The 16,048-nt window shown below is 40.3% G+C and overlaps 1 protein-coding gene and 1 pseudogene across 1 annotated transcript; one reads left to right on the top strand and one right to left on the bottom strand.

Annotated features, from left to right (window-relative positions):
• The first annotated feature begins 6,584 nt into the window (after positions 1–6,584).
• LOC133923262 (uncharacterized) lies at positions 6,585–8,822 on the top strand (annotated as a pseudogene).
• A 2,042-nt stretch (positions 8,823–10,864) lies between these two features.
• Positions 10,865–13,955, bottom strand: LOC133922681 (uncharacterized). Its single transcript, XM_062368111.1, has 3 exons — positions 13,557–13,955; positions 12,223–12,487; positions 10,865–11,451 (listed from the first exon to the last, which is right to left on the bottom strand). Exons 1-3 carry the CDS (start codon positions 13,653–13,655, stop codon positions 11,135–11,137), a joined length of 681 nt encoding a protein of 226 aa, XP_062224095.1. The 5' UTR covers positions 13,656–13,955; the 3' UTR covers positions 10,865–11,134.
• Positions 13,956–16,048: the final 2,093 nt, after the last annotated feature.

Here is a 16,048-nt window from a genome sequence, read left to right as displayed (position 1 = left end):
TGTCATTTTCTGCAAAAGGGGGCTTAATTGGAGAATAACAATATCGTAAAAAGTCTGTTTTAAAATGATTTCATAAATAGTATGAAATTTCTACTAATTCACGGTGCAAAAACCCACCAATAACCCTCGAGAATTGTAAGTCCTAAAAGTATTCTTGTCCCTCGTACTCGTCGTGACCGGTTTGCAACATGCACCAATAAAGGCCACTATTTCTTAAACAAGAAATAAAGTCCATTTTGGATCGCGAGAATCTGTTAAATCAGTCCTTCAAAATTCCTGCTTTGCGGTCTACATTTCAGCAAAAAAACATTGGTACCGACGACAGTTGATGCCATGGAGAGGAGCACACCTGTGGATTCCCATGTCCCCTGCTAGTGAGACAGCCATCTCTGTTCTTTGGTCGCTTCTCCGATCGCAACTCACAATTTCAGAAAAAGAGAGAGGAGGTTACGAGCCCTCAGCGGGCAGGTCCGGCAGTGAAATTCCAGAGTCCTCAGTGGGCAGGTCGTCTATATGATACTAGTATTAGCTATTAGTAGGCGGATTGGCCCGCATATTTCGCGTCTTTTTTTTGCAGAGTATGACAAAAAAAATTAATTAACTAATTTTAGACATCTCAATATTTATTTATAAATTTATCAATATTTAATATATTTGTTTAATTATAGCGAAAACAGTGATATTTCATACATGCACATAATTTTAACATGTAGACGATAATAATATGAACCTAACTAAATTTTTTTCATATTTTTTTAAGTTTTAAATATTTTTCTATGTATTTTAGATTATTTCAACTGATTTATCAATATAACTATTATTATTTTCACTAATTTTCAGGAATTTTATATAAAAAAATACATGTACATACGCATATGTATATACACACAATATGTATATGTACATATACATATACGCATTCGTATATATGTATGACCACCTATGTAGGACCTACATAAACAGTAACTACATTGTTTGACCCAACAAGAAATTACTACAGTGCTTGACAAGTGGACATGTGGCGCAGAAAACTTTTGAGTGCATCCTGTTCAGAGACGCAGCAAGAAATCATGTCACGAGGAGCAGACATCTTTCTCCAGACTTGTAAGTATTGCCCCAACGCCGGTAAGGACAGGTGTTCAAGGAGATCAGAAAGGGACTCAATTCCTTAGTGATTTTGGTTGCTTGGTACATTTGAAAGTTATGTAATCGATGTGTGTTTGATGGAGCACGGCCTGTTGTGGCGTCCCTGCTCCAAGACATCTTTAAGGAGGCTAGTTTCTGATGTCCAGGGGTGCAAACGGGTTGAAGACCCTGTTGCTGTGAGTTTTAGGTCGTGGTAGCTTGTTTGTTTCGTGGTGCGTATGTAATTCTCATCTAATCCGGCCGTTGGTACGATAGAGTTTTCAAACAATTCTCTCTCCTAATATAATGACATATAATTCTCCTGTATGTATGAGAGAAAAAAATATTATATCACGAGGGCATATATGACATATCTTTCCTACAAATATTATAGATAATTATATCATTAGGGTAGTGATACTTCTCTATGATTTCTGGTAGTTAAATTAAAAAAACTCGAGCAGAGACATCCCTGACTTTATTCTAAAAGTAGAGGAATACATTTATACACAGGACCTACAAGCACTCGGTTCTTCATGTAGTAATCTCCGTGTTTCCAATATAGACCATCTCGGTAGTAATCAGAGTCAGCAATTTGCGTTTTACCCTTACTTTCTGCTATATGCATGCGTTTTTCACTATTAATCAGAGCCGGACACTTGTCACACTATGATTTCGCTAGCTTTCATTTTGCTAAAAGTGGGAGCGAAAAGATCGTGATTACAAGCTTGCTGCTAGGAAGGAGCTTCAATCTGCCGACACGATCATGGAGCCGGCAGAAACACAGTGCGTAAACAAGGATGGCCTCCTTTATCTCCAGAGAACTCATCGATAACCAGTCACTCAGCCAGTCACTACTGCAGCCAGGTCACTGCTGCCACAGCTTAGCATAGACGCAGCACATGTGAGACTACTGAAAGTTCAGGAGTGACAGTGTGCTAACAGTAACTTGCTACCACACAAAAACTCCTATCAACAGGCTCGACACCCAGAGCCGACACACTCATTTCTTGTTATCTCGTGATATCATTGGAACATATTCCAGGACCTGGATGATTCGTCACAACGTACACCATCAATCTGTAGAGCATGCATGCATGTTGCAGATGGATGATCGGATCTTATCCTGTCAAATTTGTCCTCCCTTGCTCACAGGATTTGGATAACCACACCATTAATCATTTCACTCTCGTTGTTGTATTATACATAGGAAAAATTCTCCGTGAAGGAAAATATATGGTGAGGTTGCAACAGACAGCAAAGTAGATCTCTTTAGCTTGAGTGGTGTCATCTCATGCTTGCCATAGCAACAACAAAACACTAGCCTCAAAAGGTTTTATTCTCCTTCACTTCAGTAGGATACGATCTAAGGTTTCTTTTCCCCCTCTATATCAGAACTGATGACCTTGCGTGCGCATCCTCATTGGATCACACCAACGGTATTTAGACCTGGGAAAATATGAACAATTTTCAGACAAAAAATTAGAACTGAATGACCAAGAAAACAGCCAATAAGATAGATATATATGAACGAATTGGCTGGCGTTGACCAGATGCGCAATAATCACAGTGGATTAGTTCCAGGCTCCTGATAGCTACTCCAAGCCCAAGTGCATGCATATGGTTAGGGCACCGAAGCTGCACTGGGCCACTGGCCACCTAATGTGTTTCTCTTTGGAAGCTACCTTGCAGCTGCACCAGATGAGTTCTCTCTCCAGCTTTGGAGCCTGGCTTCCATTGGTTTGGCTGGTTTCTTGAGATGGACAATTCATTGGGGAGGATGGCCCAGGTCTAATTAACACCTGACCCAGCCAATCACCAATGCTCGGCTCCACCTTCTACTCAACGCAGGAACACAGTGGGGTCACTTTGGGCCTGGTATTTGATGGTTGAGCCTAACAGTTCTGATCAATTTGAACCTTGCAAAAGCTATTACCTTACCCTTTTTGGTGTGGGTGCTGAAAGTGTATCTGCTTTCTGAATGAGCTCTTCAGTCGGAAAGTTGTACTCTCAGAAAAGCAGTGCCACAACATAAGAAGAAATTATATATATAAAAAGAGAGTCCATGCTACAAATAATCAACCAATGGCACTTCTTTTGTGTTTAACTTTTTTTTACAGGTTGTGTTTAACTACTTGTATGCATATGCTAGAGCAATTTTCTGGCATCACAACAACGTGTAACTGCTTCCTAATCAAGCGATCAACTATTGAGCCAGCAGAGTCCAGATCACACATGCAGTGACCTTGTCGATGATCGGTGAGGCTCAAATCATGGAGCTGCAGCTTGCTACCGTGAAAGGATGGGTGCCTGTGCTTCCCTGCATCTTCGCATCTTTCCTGGGCTGCCGACGTGCCATGCATCTAGCTAGTAGGATAGTGTTCTTGCTGTTGCTACTTGCTAGTACACAGCTAGCTGCCCTGGTTGGATTTGATTCTGCGAAAGGTGGGTTAGAAAGGTAGGTTAGAAGAACACACATCAATACACACTGGATACATGAATTTTTTCACTGCTAACAGCTTTTGATGTATTAAGAGAACATCTAAATCATGCATCCAGGGGTCAGCCCAATATATATGCAAAAAACCGACATATTGCTTCTACAGTATCCGACATATTGTTTCTATAGTAACCTGCTGCAAACCGACATACTGTTGCATCAGTAACCGACAGTAAAAAGATTAAACTATACACAAGGATTACACTGACAGCCCTTGCAAAGCCTGTTTGTTTGCGTTAGCTGTCTGCTTGATCACAAGCCATGTCACAGCAATGCCTCTACTGGTTGGTGACTGTGTGATGGCTGTCTGATGGTTTGCGTCCAACAGTTGAAGTCGGTGGCTGCTGCATACCCATCGGAAATTCAGAATGGCTGGGCCTGGGCTGAAAAATCAAAAGAGCCAGATACTGTATGTCTAAAGCCCTGCATTATTGTTGAGTATCTTATGTAACCATGGTGCTATTTCAAGGTGATCTGATGTTAAAACTCTTTTGCCGTTATCAAGGATCGATTGAAGTACCTTGCTGACTGAAGAAAAATTCTTAAATGCCAAAACAGACGGACTCTCAAAGACACGTTTGTTCAAGCACACGAAGCTGACACAAAATCAGAGATAATTAGATAATTAGCTGAGCCATCGCCTTGCTCTTGCGTTCCTTGGAGTCTGCAGGCTCACATCCAGGGGCGAAGATAGTTTATCTAGTGTGGTGCACTGGCATCAAAATGAAGAAAAAACTTTGTTAGTAACCTAATCATATCGACTATATAATTGTTGTTAAATGTATAATGAAGTAGCTCTAGAGTCATTTAGGCTCGAGCTTCGCCCTGCTCACATCACGGCCTGCAAACACAACAGCTCAGAGATAGGTCATCGTACGTCCGCACGGAGTCCACCGCTGCCGACGGCGGCCTGGTGGGAGGTGGGAGGTGCGGGCATTTCGTGGAAGGGGCGCTCTGTTCGATGGCGGTGTCACCAGAGTGGACGGTAAACGAAAGACCGACCAGGTGGTCGGGAAATGGAATACCGTCCAGGCTGGGTTTATTCGCGACCGTTGGATCAGGATTAGGCGGCTTCGATTCAAGGCGGGGAGAGGGATTGTTGCAAAAGGGACCCTGTAGTTACGTCGTGCTGCACTCGTCGCCCCCTTCCCCTTCGTCTTCCCGCGGCACTCCCACCGGCCACCAGATCGAAGAGCGGTGAGGCGAGGCAATGGCGGCGGCAGCTACGATGACCGAGCACTTGGGTACTCTGCTTAGAAAACTCCCGCTGCTTCTGCAGCATTTTCCGATTAGTAGCTGCCGACTTTCCGGTCAGAGCATCACATGGATCGCGCCTCCCCATCATGCTCGATAGAACGAAGCAGAAGGAGGTTATTGATCTATAAATCGGCGCAGCACTCACATTTCAAGATTGCTTACCTCCCCTGCTCGCTCATGCTATCGGAGATTCGGAATGTTGTAGAGATGCAAACTGTGAGCAGGGAGACCGGTGAGTGGTGACCATGGAAGAAGAAGGGTCATGGGAGCCTGAACCAAAAAATAATAATGATTATTTTACCTCAGATTCTGACATGATGCATAGCTTTCTTCCGTTTGTTTCGTATTCTCGTGCTTTGATCACTGGTGCCTGGGAATTTGCTTCGATCAAATTTGTGTTATCCCACTCTCTATCCTATTTTCTAGCAAAAATAAGATAAAATCGAGCTCTAACCGACTCCCTATCCCGCTTGCCAAATTTGTTGGTTCGCTAATTCCTCCTCCTCACTCACAACATCTCGGCCGCGGGAGGGGCTCGGGTAGCACGGGAGGCTAGGGGCAGCACGGGAACATGACGACGACTCCGAGATGGCACTTCTCCTCTCCCGCTCGACCTCTTCCTCTTTGACGAGTTCGGGCGCTGACAGGGGATGCAGCTCAGGCCCACCCCTTCCTCTTCGAACCGGGCGCCGATGGTGGATCTGAGAGAGAGGGGTAGGAGAAGGCCACAGGAGGCTAAAGTCGTCGAGCCACGAGAGGCCAAGGTCCCTGAGTCGTGTGAGGCCGAGGTTGTCGAGCTGTGTCTCCAGCCTCATCTTTGAGCATGAGGGAGTCCAAGAGCCAAAGAGAGATTTTGGGAGACGATGCTTGTGCTTGAGTTGCTGTTCTGTTTTGTTCTTGGTAGGTGGGACGTCGATGAGAGGAGAGAGACGAGACTGAGAAGACAGCAATTTGGCTAAATGTTTAAAAAAACTTTACTCCTTCTCCCCTCTTTTATAAATTCAATAGATGAATTTCTAGAGCTTCTAAAATAACACCGATTTTTGTGCTCATAGAATAAATACCAAATAACCCAATTTAGCTAGTTGCAACTAAAAATCTCTCACAAATTTTAAATGAAAATTTCTCAAATTTAACTACTTTTGTACTTTGCTTGAATTTTTATGGCATAAATTTAATTCCAAAAAATTAGGAAAACAATAATGAATATTCATATAAACTAATTTACTAATTTTTAAAAATATTGACAACCCTAAGTTACATGTGGAATTTAAGTGTTTTGTGTGTCCAGGTATAGAACCACCATGTCATGAAACATTCATTAGTTCATATTGATTGCGCGTTAGGTGTAGTGTTGTAGAATGAGTTCGTCATCATCCGAGGACGATGGTGATGATGAATACAAGAGAGATCAATGACTCATTTTACTGTGGTAGAGGAGAAATAATAAGGCGAATGGTTTGGAGAAACAACCGGACGAATGGTTTTGTATATATAGACATGAAAAATTTAGTCATTGGAAATATAGTCGTTGCAAATAAAGCAGCTAAAAATATAGCCGTCTTGTGGTCCTCTCCTCACTCTGTCTCTGGTGAGTCTACTCTTCTTCCTCCCCTACGAGTATCAATCTCCTCCTCATCCCATATTTTTTCTCTTCTTAGGGCTCTGCACCTAACAATCCTTCTCAAATCTAGAGGATACTATGAGGATCCGCACAGAAAGGACCAACGGCGCGAGGATCCGCACGAGGAGAACCAACAGCGCGAGGATCCACAAGGTGAGGACCAATGACGCGAGGATCCACAAGGGGAGGACCAACTGCGCAAGGATCGTTGGGGGCTGCAGCTAGGGGAGCTTCTTCCGAAGGTAACTCGGTAGTTCATTTCTTTGAGTCCCTCATTGAACATGATATTGGTCTGTGAAGGATTTTATTTACGCTTGGTTGGTTAAGTTAGAAGTATTTCAGATGTAACTCAGTAGTTTAGGTGTTCCTTTTGATAAGACAATAGACACCCGTGGATCTTTTACGATTTTATTGAAGATCTAAGCAAGATTCAAAGGATACTTGCACCTTACTTTGTTTAACATGTGTAATGGTACTCATGATAATAGTAGCTAATTTCTACTGCAACAAATGGTATGCTATGCTTGGAAGTCTGCTTCAATGTCGGTGTTTGACGGAATAAAAGATGAGTGAGTGATGATCAATTAGGTTTAAATCTTCAGTAACTCACATATTATTGTATCTGCTAGGGGGGCTATTTCGTTCACTTTGGATCCTTGATATTTTATGGATATTTTGAGCTATTTGTATGATGGCACTCTGAGCAAAGTTGTATTTTGAACTGTAGTGACTTGTCCTGGTGTGTAGAATTTATTTAGGGTGTTGGGTATCTGCAAAACCTGAAGTTACACTGCGAGTCCTTGTCCAAGTCGTTGTGAGGAAGAGAGAACCTATTGTTTGTGCATCGTAAGTCGTAATTAGTAATAATCGCCTTGAGTGAGAAGATTGGTGTCATTAATCTGTATGACTACAGGAGCTTCCTTTCAGTTTTTTAAGTAGTGAATAAAAATGATGGCTTGATACTTTATGGTAACAAGAATGATATTTCAGATGCTTGCATGAATATTACCTATTTATGTATCTGGATGAAGTTTAGTTTCTAGAATTATTTCATAGTATTATTTTGATGGGCAAAATTTCAGGGCCTCAAGAATGATTTTGATAATGACAAGGGTGCTAGCACTGCTTGCTTGAGCTGAAGCATTTTTTTGTTTACCTTGGTTTGTTTGGGATTGGATGTTGTTCGTACTTTGAAATTGCATGCTCTGACTATAGAATTTGGGAAGGCACAATACGCAATGTTAATGTTTTGTTGTATTCTAAAAAACACTTTATCTCAGAGAAACATAAGAAGAATGCATAATAGCATCCTTGCAAATAAAAGTTGGGTCAGTGAATATTTCTATACGCTAGAATTTGCTAAGGAACTCCATTAATTAATTTTCCATCTCTTTTGATTTGCAACATCCAGACCATCATATTTCTTTCAAATAAACATGATGTCCCAATATACAAAAAGTAGCACTGTTATTCATCTTAGCACCGAGGGTTTGTAAAAAAGTCCAGATTTCTTTCCTATCCACACATGATGCACATGCTATCAATATTTTTTATTTCTCTATGAAGAAAAATACTATTACATATTTATTTGGCTCAGCTAATCATGTTCAATATGCTAATTAACTACCTATGGACTTTATGCATTGTTATCTTATAAACCGCATATATCCCATCTTCATGTTCAATATGCTAACTAACTACCTATTCATATTCATATGCTAATTAACTACCTATTCATGTTCAATATGCTAATTAACTATCTATTCATGTTCAATATGCTAATTAACAACACAAATTGCATTTACTAGATAATTAGTTCTTGGGAGGAATAAGTTAGGGAATTCATGTTATATTAGGAAGAAGAGGACAATGAACTATTTCTAGTTATTATCCCTACTATTCACTCTTTCCTTCATGATGAGAACAAGCCAGTGCACATGTCATCACTTCCTGGTGCAAAAAAAAGTCAAAGAAATACTAGAAGGTCATGAGAGTTGGTGCAAAACTAAGTTCAGGATACATCCTGAAATATTTAAAGCCACAACAAATTTTCTTAGGAGGGAGAATTTGTTGTGTGATACACGTGATGTTTCCATTGATGAGCAGCTAGAAATGTTTATGTTTATGCTCTCTCACAATGCAAGTAATCTAAGGCTAACAAAGGCACTTCAACACAGTGGTGAGATAATCCATAGGAAAATAAAGGAGGTCTTCGATATAATCCTAGCCTTGACTCATAGATTTGTGAAGCTTTCTAGTGCAAACCAAACTCTTGTGAAAATTGCATCTGATCCTCGATTTATGCCTTTCTTCTAGGTTAGCCATAAGATCTAAACACATATCTCTATCACCAGTCCATAACACTAGATCTTAATCCTTAGTTTTCTTTTTTTTTTATGTGTAGAATTTCATTGGTGCCATTGATGGCACACATATCCCTATTACCATTGCAGAAGATAAGACCCCTCCATACAAAAATAGGAAAGGAACGCTATCTCAGAATCTGATGCTCGCTTGCGACTTTGATCTAAATTTCACATTCATTTCATGTGGGTGGGAAAGGTCTGTATTTGATGCGGGAGTTCTGCGATCTGCTTGTAGGAAGGGTTTTAATGTGCCAGAGGGGAAATTTTACCTCGTAGATGGTGGCTATGCAAACACACGGTCCTTCAGTGCTCCATATCGAGGAGTTAGATACCATATTAGTGAGTTTATGAGGTGTTGTCTATCTCGAAGAAATGATTATACAAACTACAAAGAATAGTTCAATCATCATCATGCAATCCTCCGCAATCACATTGAATGAGCAATAGGAGTGCTGAAAAGCATTTTCAATTTTGAAAGTGGGGGCATTCCATCCAATAGAGTCTCAATTAAAATTGTAGCTGCAGCGGTTGCATTTCATAATATCATTAGAGGGCAAAATGGTCAAGAAGGGTGGCTAGGTGACCAACCTGTTTATATTGAGTCATCCGATTACGTTCACTTGCCAGAGGGGACAATAACTGTGCAAAAGATGTGGAGTCAACTGATGGAAGCACCCTAAGAGATCAAATTGCACTACAAATGTGGGCTGCTTATAATAATTAGTTGAGCATGATGGCTTGTAATGTAGTATGGTAGTACTAGTTTGTGCATTTTTTGATATGTAAGACATGAATAAATGTATTTTTATACTAAGCATATATTGTTTAAATTTCTTGTGGGAAATATAGCCATGTGAACATAAGGGACAAGGGCTACATGGACCTTCACATATGAGAAAGGTCTTGTTAATGCTTCCCTGTGATGAATCTTTTGTTTCCAAGGGCTTATGATATGGAGGAGGTAGCCGCTCATGCTTATGATTTTACAGCTCTTAAGTACCGGGGTCCTAAAATTCTACTGAATTTCCCTATATGTTCCTCCTCCTAGAAAACAAACTGTTTTTATACTGATAGAAGAATTATTTATTCCTCTTAGGAAAATTTGGCATTTATGCAACTGAAAATAAATGTAGTGTTCCCCATTTAGCAAGAGCCATCCAGGATTTATATCGTTAGGAAACTCCTGTGTAGTGCATGACCAAATAAGCTAAAGAGGGTGAAGTGAAAATGACTTCTTTCTGTGCTCACTTATGAAGAAGACAGCTAGTAACAAAGATGAGAATATGTCGATGAGCAATGACCTCACAATATCAGTTTTTTCTTTTTTGCAGGTTTAAGCGTCCAGGCGATTGTTAGAAACCTCTTGAAGTAGCAGTGATGTTTTAGCTAGTATAGTATCTATTACTATGTACCTTGTTAATTGGAAACTTGGAATATAGTGTTAGAACTTGGAAGTAACGTGCTGGGTCTATGAAGTTGTGGTGTAATGATAGTTCTTGTTGTAGATGTTACTTAATTGTACTGTTCCTTGAACTTTTGATAAATTCGCTCGATGGAGCCTGCATAGCACCTTTGGTGCAGAGTTTTTCAATGTTAATTGATATTGCAATGAGTTTATCATTTTTTTTAAAAAAATCTGATTTTTTAAGACTAGTTTTGTTTCTCTGGATTTTTATCCCTTTAGTTTCCAAACAACCGCAGGAAAAAAAATCCGAACAAAAAGATTCCCTCCCTTTTGCTTCCAAAAGTAAACTTAGGATGTAATTTACATGGTTTTGAGAGATGATTGACGTTGACGAGTTATACCAAGTTACGAGAGGACATTTGAGGGCCAGATATAGGCATTTTACTTCATTAAACAGATATTAACAACCAGAAACTAGAATATTTTTTACGAAGTTACTTAGCAAAGTTAATTAGGAAATCCACCACCCAAAAATGATTACAGCATCAAGAAAATCGAGCATTGATACAATATCACAACACAAAAAGTTCGGAACATGAACTGCAGAGAGACATCAATAATGTTATTAAATCCAACGTGTCACTTCAATTAATTGGATGCCGACCTGACAGGACTCACTGTACTCTACTAGTACTGACATTACAGGGAAGATCAGCACTACGCTAGGACATTAGCAAGTATGTTCTCATTTTCAATTGATCTAAAGCAGCCAGCCACTTCTACACAACTCGTGGAGGTCAATTAGAGGATTTCTTCATCCTTCTTGTGAATAGTAAGTACATAGTGACTCCCGCTAGTTACCTAGACCACATAACATGGGCTGATGGGTTTGGTAATAACGGTGGGGTCATACAGTGTTGTTGCCACTGGTTGTTCTCGCCATCGAATCCCACAGCAGTTGCTTCAGGCGCTTCCTCAACATCCATTGAACTTACTTCAGTCTCATCAGCCTCCATTGGCACTTCAAAATTTTGTGTGTTCTCCAGCTCAGAGGAAATCCAATCAGATCTTATAGCAATCTGTGGTGGTGCCCAAGGAACTAAAGCCAAGCTGTTGCTACGCTCGGGAGATTTGTCCTCCAGCTCATGATAGTCCCCTTGATTGAAAGCATGATCTGAAAGAGAAAAAAGAAACCGGTGAGGTGTTATAATTCACAACACAAAACTAGAAAAATATGCTGCAACAAGTGAAGGTTGTGCAAACGGGAGCCAATGAAAACAAGCTCCACGAAGAGACAACAGAACCAAAGAAAACAAAAGGAACAAGATCATCATTGTCTAGCACATCACATTACACATCATTAGTCATGACATGTATGATATTCCGCACAGCACTAGGAAAAGAAAATTATATCAAGCACAACAAGCTGTACAAGTACACATTGGAATGTAAGTATGCTGTCTTGTCTAAAATTAATCTTAATCTTATGTCCCGAGGCCAACGGGCATATATGGTACAATGAAAGGCAATGGGCATAAGACAACACTACATAGAAAAGGAAAGAACACGACACAATGCTTACAAGCAAACACAGGGTTCTTGTTATATTCAACTATTAGCTGCATGGCACAACTAAATAGTAGGATCTTTGCAGCTCTGCATCCCCTGCTTAAAGTATCAGAAGACAAGTTTGGATGTATCATATATATAAATTGACAAAGCATCTTAATAGTATTTTTGGTATATATTACACAAGAAACACCCAAATACTTAGGCGACAACAATACCTTACTTTACATAATGTTAATGCATGGCCTGGATTTACATTTGACACTAAGGACATATTAGAAATCTATGAAATGCAGGATTGAAACAGCAAACATTCAAGGGAAGAGTAAATTCAAATATAAGTGACAACTGAGAAGGCTGGTCACAATCGACTTACTCTTTAGACCACGTATCAAGTCTGAACTGACTATGAATGAAGAGCTTGAGACGCCAGGACCAAAGAGTGCAGGGTTATCTACTGGTTTGTATAAAACAAGTGCCATGTCCTCGCTAGGCACATGAGATGACATTGCAACTTCCATCATGACTTCCACACTGGGCATGCTAACACCACTATTGATTTCCTCTCCAAGCATCTCATACTGAAATGCCATAGTAGGAGCTGGTAGTTCTTCTTCCATAATTGGTGGGAGCCCAGGGTCCTTCAAATAATATTATAACAAGCAACATTTTATTCAGCAAGACATTACAGCTGCAACAAATTTTCTGAATAAAGCTTTCCAACGAATGCAAAATGTTAAACAAAAAATGCAGCAAATGGAAGAATCTTAATTATATGCAGAACAGATATGCAGCGCACCCTGCATATCAAGGCAGGACAAACCTTGCTTATCTATATGTAGAAGAAAATTGAAATGCAACACAGATACTTTTTCTTTTTTCACTTGAAGTAATAAAAGAGAAAGCAAGGTACTGCTTTGCTCAATAATCAGACTATCTCAACAAATGTGTATAGTAACTAAACCTCATGCAAATTGTGTATAGTGGTGGTGATGCCATAAGAACACCCTGGATATCAACACGGACAAACCTTTCTACATGTCTACACCAAAGAAGAACCTCAATTAAAACAACAACTAAATGTGCCAATACCTGCACGTAAACAACTAAGACATTCTGATGAATAGGACGACCTACAAAAGGTTCGCTACCGATTTGCTTGAAGAAAAGACGGTTTCTTCAACTAAGTATTCAGTAGGAAGCTTTTAACAGAGATGCTACTGGTGAGTAAATTCATGTTGGTTAATCAGTAACAAGAAAACGGTGTAGAAACTGGCACACTAGCTACTTAGCCTCTACGGAATCCGTACTGTCAAACGCATGAAGATGCTTTAAACCAAATAGCCACTAATACAGCTCGTGGATATGACAGTAAGCATAGAGAAGCAATAAGTGCAGCAACGAACTAAATTGCAGTCCTGGTGATACTGCAGTTGCATGTTGTCAGTCCCGGAATTTGTGAGCATCAGCACAGCTGGAAGATAAGATGAAGGTAATTGCATCCAGATTAAGAAATTGTATCTGTTAACATGGTAAACGCTCCATAGAATCGACCAAACTAGCTACGCGTCCACCATTCACCACTAATAAAAGCATCACCTCTCATGGACAGTAGAAGCACAAAATTAGGGCATCCCATCCATGTGAGACAGGAATCATCAACTAAAACTACAGCGTGAAGTACCAACCCCAATGCACCAAATAACTCACCAATCTGCGGGTCTTGAAAGCGGGGCCGGAGAGGGAGAAGTCGGAGAGGCCGTCGACCACCTGTTCCAACTCCTTCCTCTTCCCCACGAACCCCACCATCGCCCGCGGATCCGGGTTAATCCCGCCTCGAATCCCGCGTGATTCCACCCGAGCCTCACCCGAATCGAGGACCGGTTGAGCTCCGGAGTGCGGCAGCGGCCGCGCTGCGGGTCGGAAGGGCGGCCGCGATCGGTGGGTATTTCGCTTCGCGCGCTGCGGGAGGGATCTTTGGGGAGGGTTTCGCGCTTCCGCTCGCTCCGCTCGTGTGCGGGGCAGTTCTGCAAGGTTGGTTGGTGGGTTCGCGCTGGGTGGATGGTTCCAGAAAACGCGGTGGGCTCGAGCCTCCGCCGCTTGCAGGTGGGGTCCGATTCCTGAGCTTTCTGGTGGGTACGCGGAGCTAGAAATTGGGATTCCTGGGCTTTGAATTGGGAAATATCAAATATTAGTATCCACCGACACAATAAAATAACACAAAATAAGTGCCGACCAGATATAGACTCTGTTTAATGTTGCGGCTTTTCGAAAGTGGTTTTTTTTCTTTCTAGAAGATTTGAATAAAGCTGTTAGAGTATATTTTGGAGCTGTGACAAAAATCAAATTGAAATTTATTTGCTTTCTTCACCCGTGTTTATTCTCTTCTTGCTCACACTCACTTTAAAAGTAAAAAGAGATTGTCATTAAGTAAACAACCTATAAACCACATATTAATACACAAATGGTAGCAACAATTAACAAGTTGACAATGCAACCGATTAGCCAAATATCAACCACTCATTAAGTCATTTACACATACAAGTTACACAAAATGGCATAAAGAAGTTAGCATAAATAGTACAAGATAATGACAACAACATCACAACAATTATAGCCCTCCAAACTATGACAGTTAGACAACAAACAACTAAAGTTATCTAGTTTCTTCAATTCATCATGGGGAAATATCAGACCTCTGCATAAAATAAATCGGATCTTTTTGCAGTTTCAAAATATCAAAGCCTCTAAATAGTTGGAAAATCACAACTCCCAGATGACGACAAGAGACCAACAGTTGCCACACAATACGTCTTATGTCATACTTGTTAAATATTAGTTGTGTGTCCATCACCATGATGAACATCAAAATCATCCAAGCAAGCTTTTAGTCATGTTTTTGCACTACAAATTAGAGTATATCAATTCAAACTTTAATGGAAAAAAAATAAACATATTAGGCTACGATTCAACTCACATGTTTTGCCTGCAAATATCGTGACCTGACAACAATATTATACCTAAAACAAAAACCATTGCTTTGACTACTTTTGCATGATGACTTGAGGGCAAACGATAGCAAATGCTGACAATTACAAGTCGACACGCCTGCTTTGTATTAAATCTTGCTGTGATACATCTCTTGTCTTATTTAAAGAATGTGAATTACGTCACCAAGTTTCTCGAAGACTAGAAAAAAGCATTTTGATGGATAGAGGAAAAATATACAATGTTGATAGTGGAGGATCTAATTTTTCGATTTACAATGATGCACATTAATAAGATTTTCTTTCAGAGCTTCTCTATTCTCATGTTGTTTACCTGAGAATTATTATGGAGTAATGGAACACAATTACTCTAAGAACATTTTTATTAAATATGGAAACAAATGCTCCTCATCATAAGCTTAAATGTTTGTTAGGGATATATCATTGAAGGGGTTTAGGGAAAATTGGAGAGTGTGAGATGATCGCAGCGGCCAAGGCGTGGGAGCCAAGTATAGATTATAAGGTAGTGTTTGGTTCGTGGGACGGGGTGGGACGGGGTGGGACGGAACGGATATATCCTGTTTTTTCAGTTGTTTAGTTGGAGTTCAGTGGGATGAGATGATTCTGAATTAGAGAATATTCTTCAAAGATTCGGGACGAATCCGTTCAAAAAAAAAGGCTGAACGCAGCCGTCTCAAGTGGGACGTGTCACTGACAGTGAGCCCAAAATCCAAGATAGACTCGTTCTATCCCACCAACAAACATCTATATATGAATGGAATCATTTCATTCTCAAATATATGAATAGAATCATTCCATCCTACCTCACTCTTCAACCAAACACTGCTAAAATTCATCATCTGCCTTTTATAGACGACCCTTCTCTCTTATATAGGTTGACATAGATTAGATCCAATTATTACACTCCAAAATAATCTACAAAATAGTAATATCTAACTTTCGGATCTAATCCTAACATAATAAGCAAGTGGCTACACATGCCATGGGACGTGGGGCCGTTGCTACAGCACCATAGGTACTGTTCAAATAAATTAAAAGAGGGTAGGATTCTAACATAAATTAAAATTAATTGACTCATGCATATGCTATATTAGTGCATTTTCACCACATAAACACTTAGTTAAAGTGATGCATTTTCACAGTGAACATTCATTAGCCACTAAGGGGCTGTTTGGTAGAGCTCTGATTCTGTGC

The sequence above is a fragment of the Phragmites australis genome, chromosome 6, assembly GCF_958298935.1.
Source record: "Phragmites australis chromosome 6, lpPhrAust1.1, whole genome shotgun sequence".
Lineage (NCBI taxonomy): Eukaryota > Viridiplantae > Streptophyta > Magnoliopsida > Poales > Poaceae > Phragmites > Phragmites australis.
Note: the sequence above shows the minus strand (reverse complement) of the source record. Positions and strands in the feature narration are given on the sequence as shown.

Excerpts from the sequence above, each read along its gene's own strand:
- LOC133922681 (XM_062368111.1), bottom strand. The coding sequence starts at position 13,655 with ATGGTGGGGTTCGTGGGGAAGAGGAAGGAGTTGGAACAGGTGGTCGAC. Across the intron at positions 12,488-13,556 it reads CTTTCAAGACCCGCAGATTG|GACCCTGGGCTCCCACCAAT; the intron begins GTGAGTTATTTG and ends TATTATTTGAAG. Across the intron at positions 11,452-12,222 it reads CTTGATACGTGGTCTAAAGA|ATCATGCTTTCAATCAAGGG; the intron begins GTAAGTCGATTG and ends TTTCTCTTTCAG.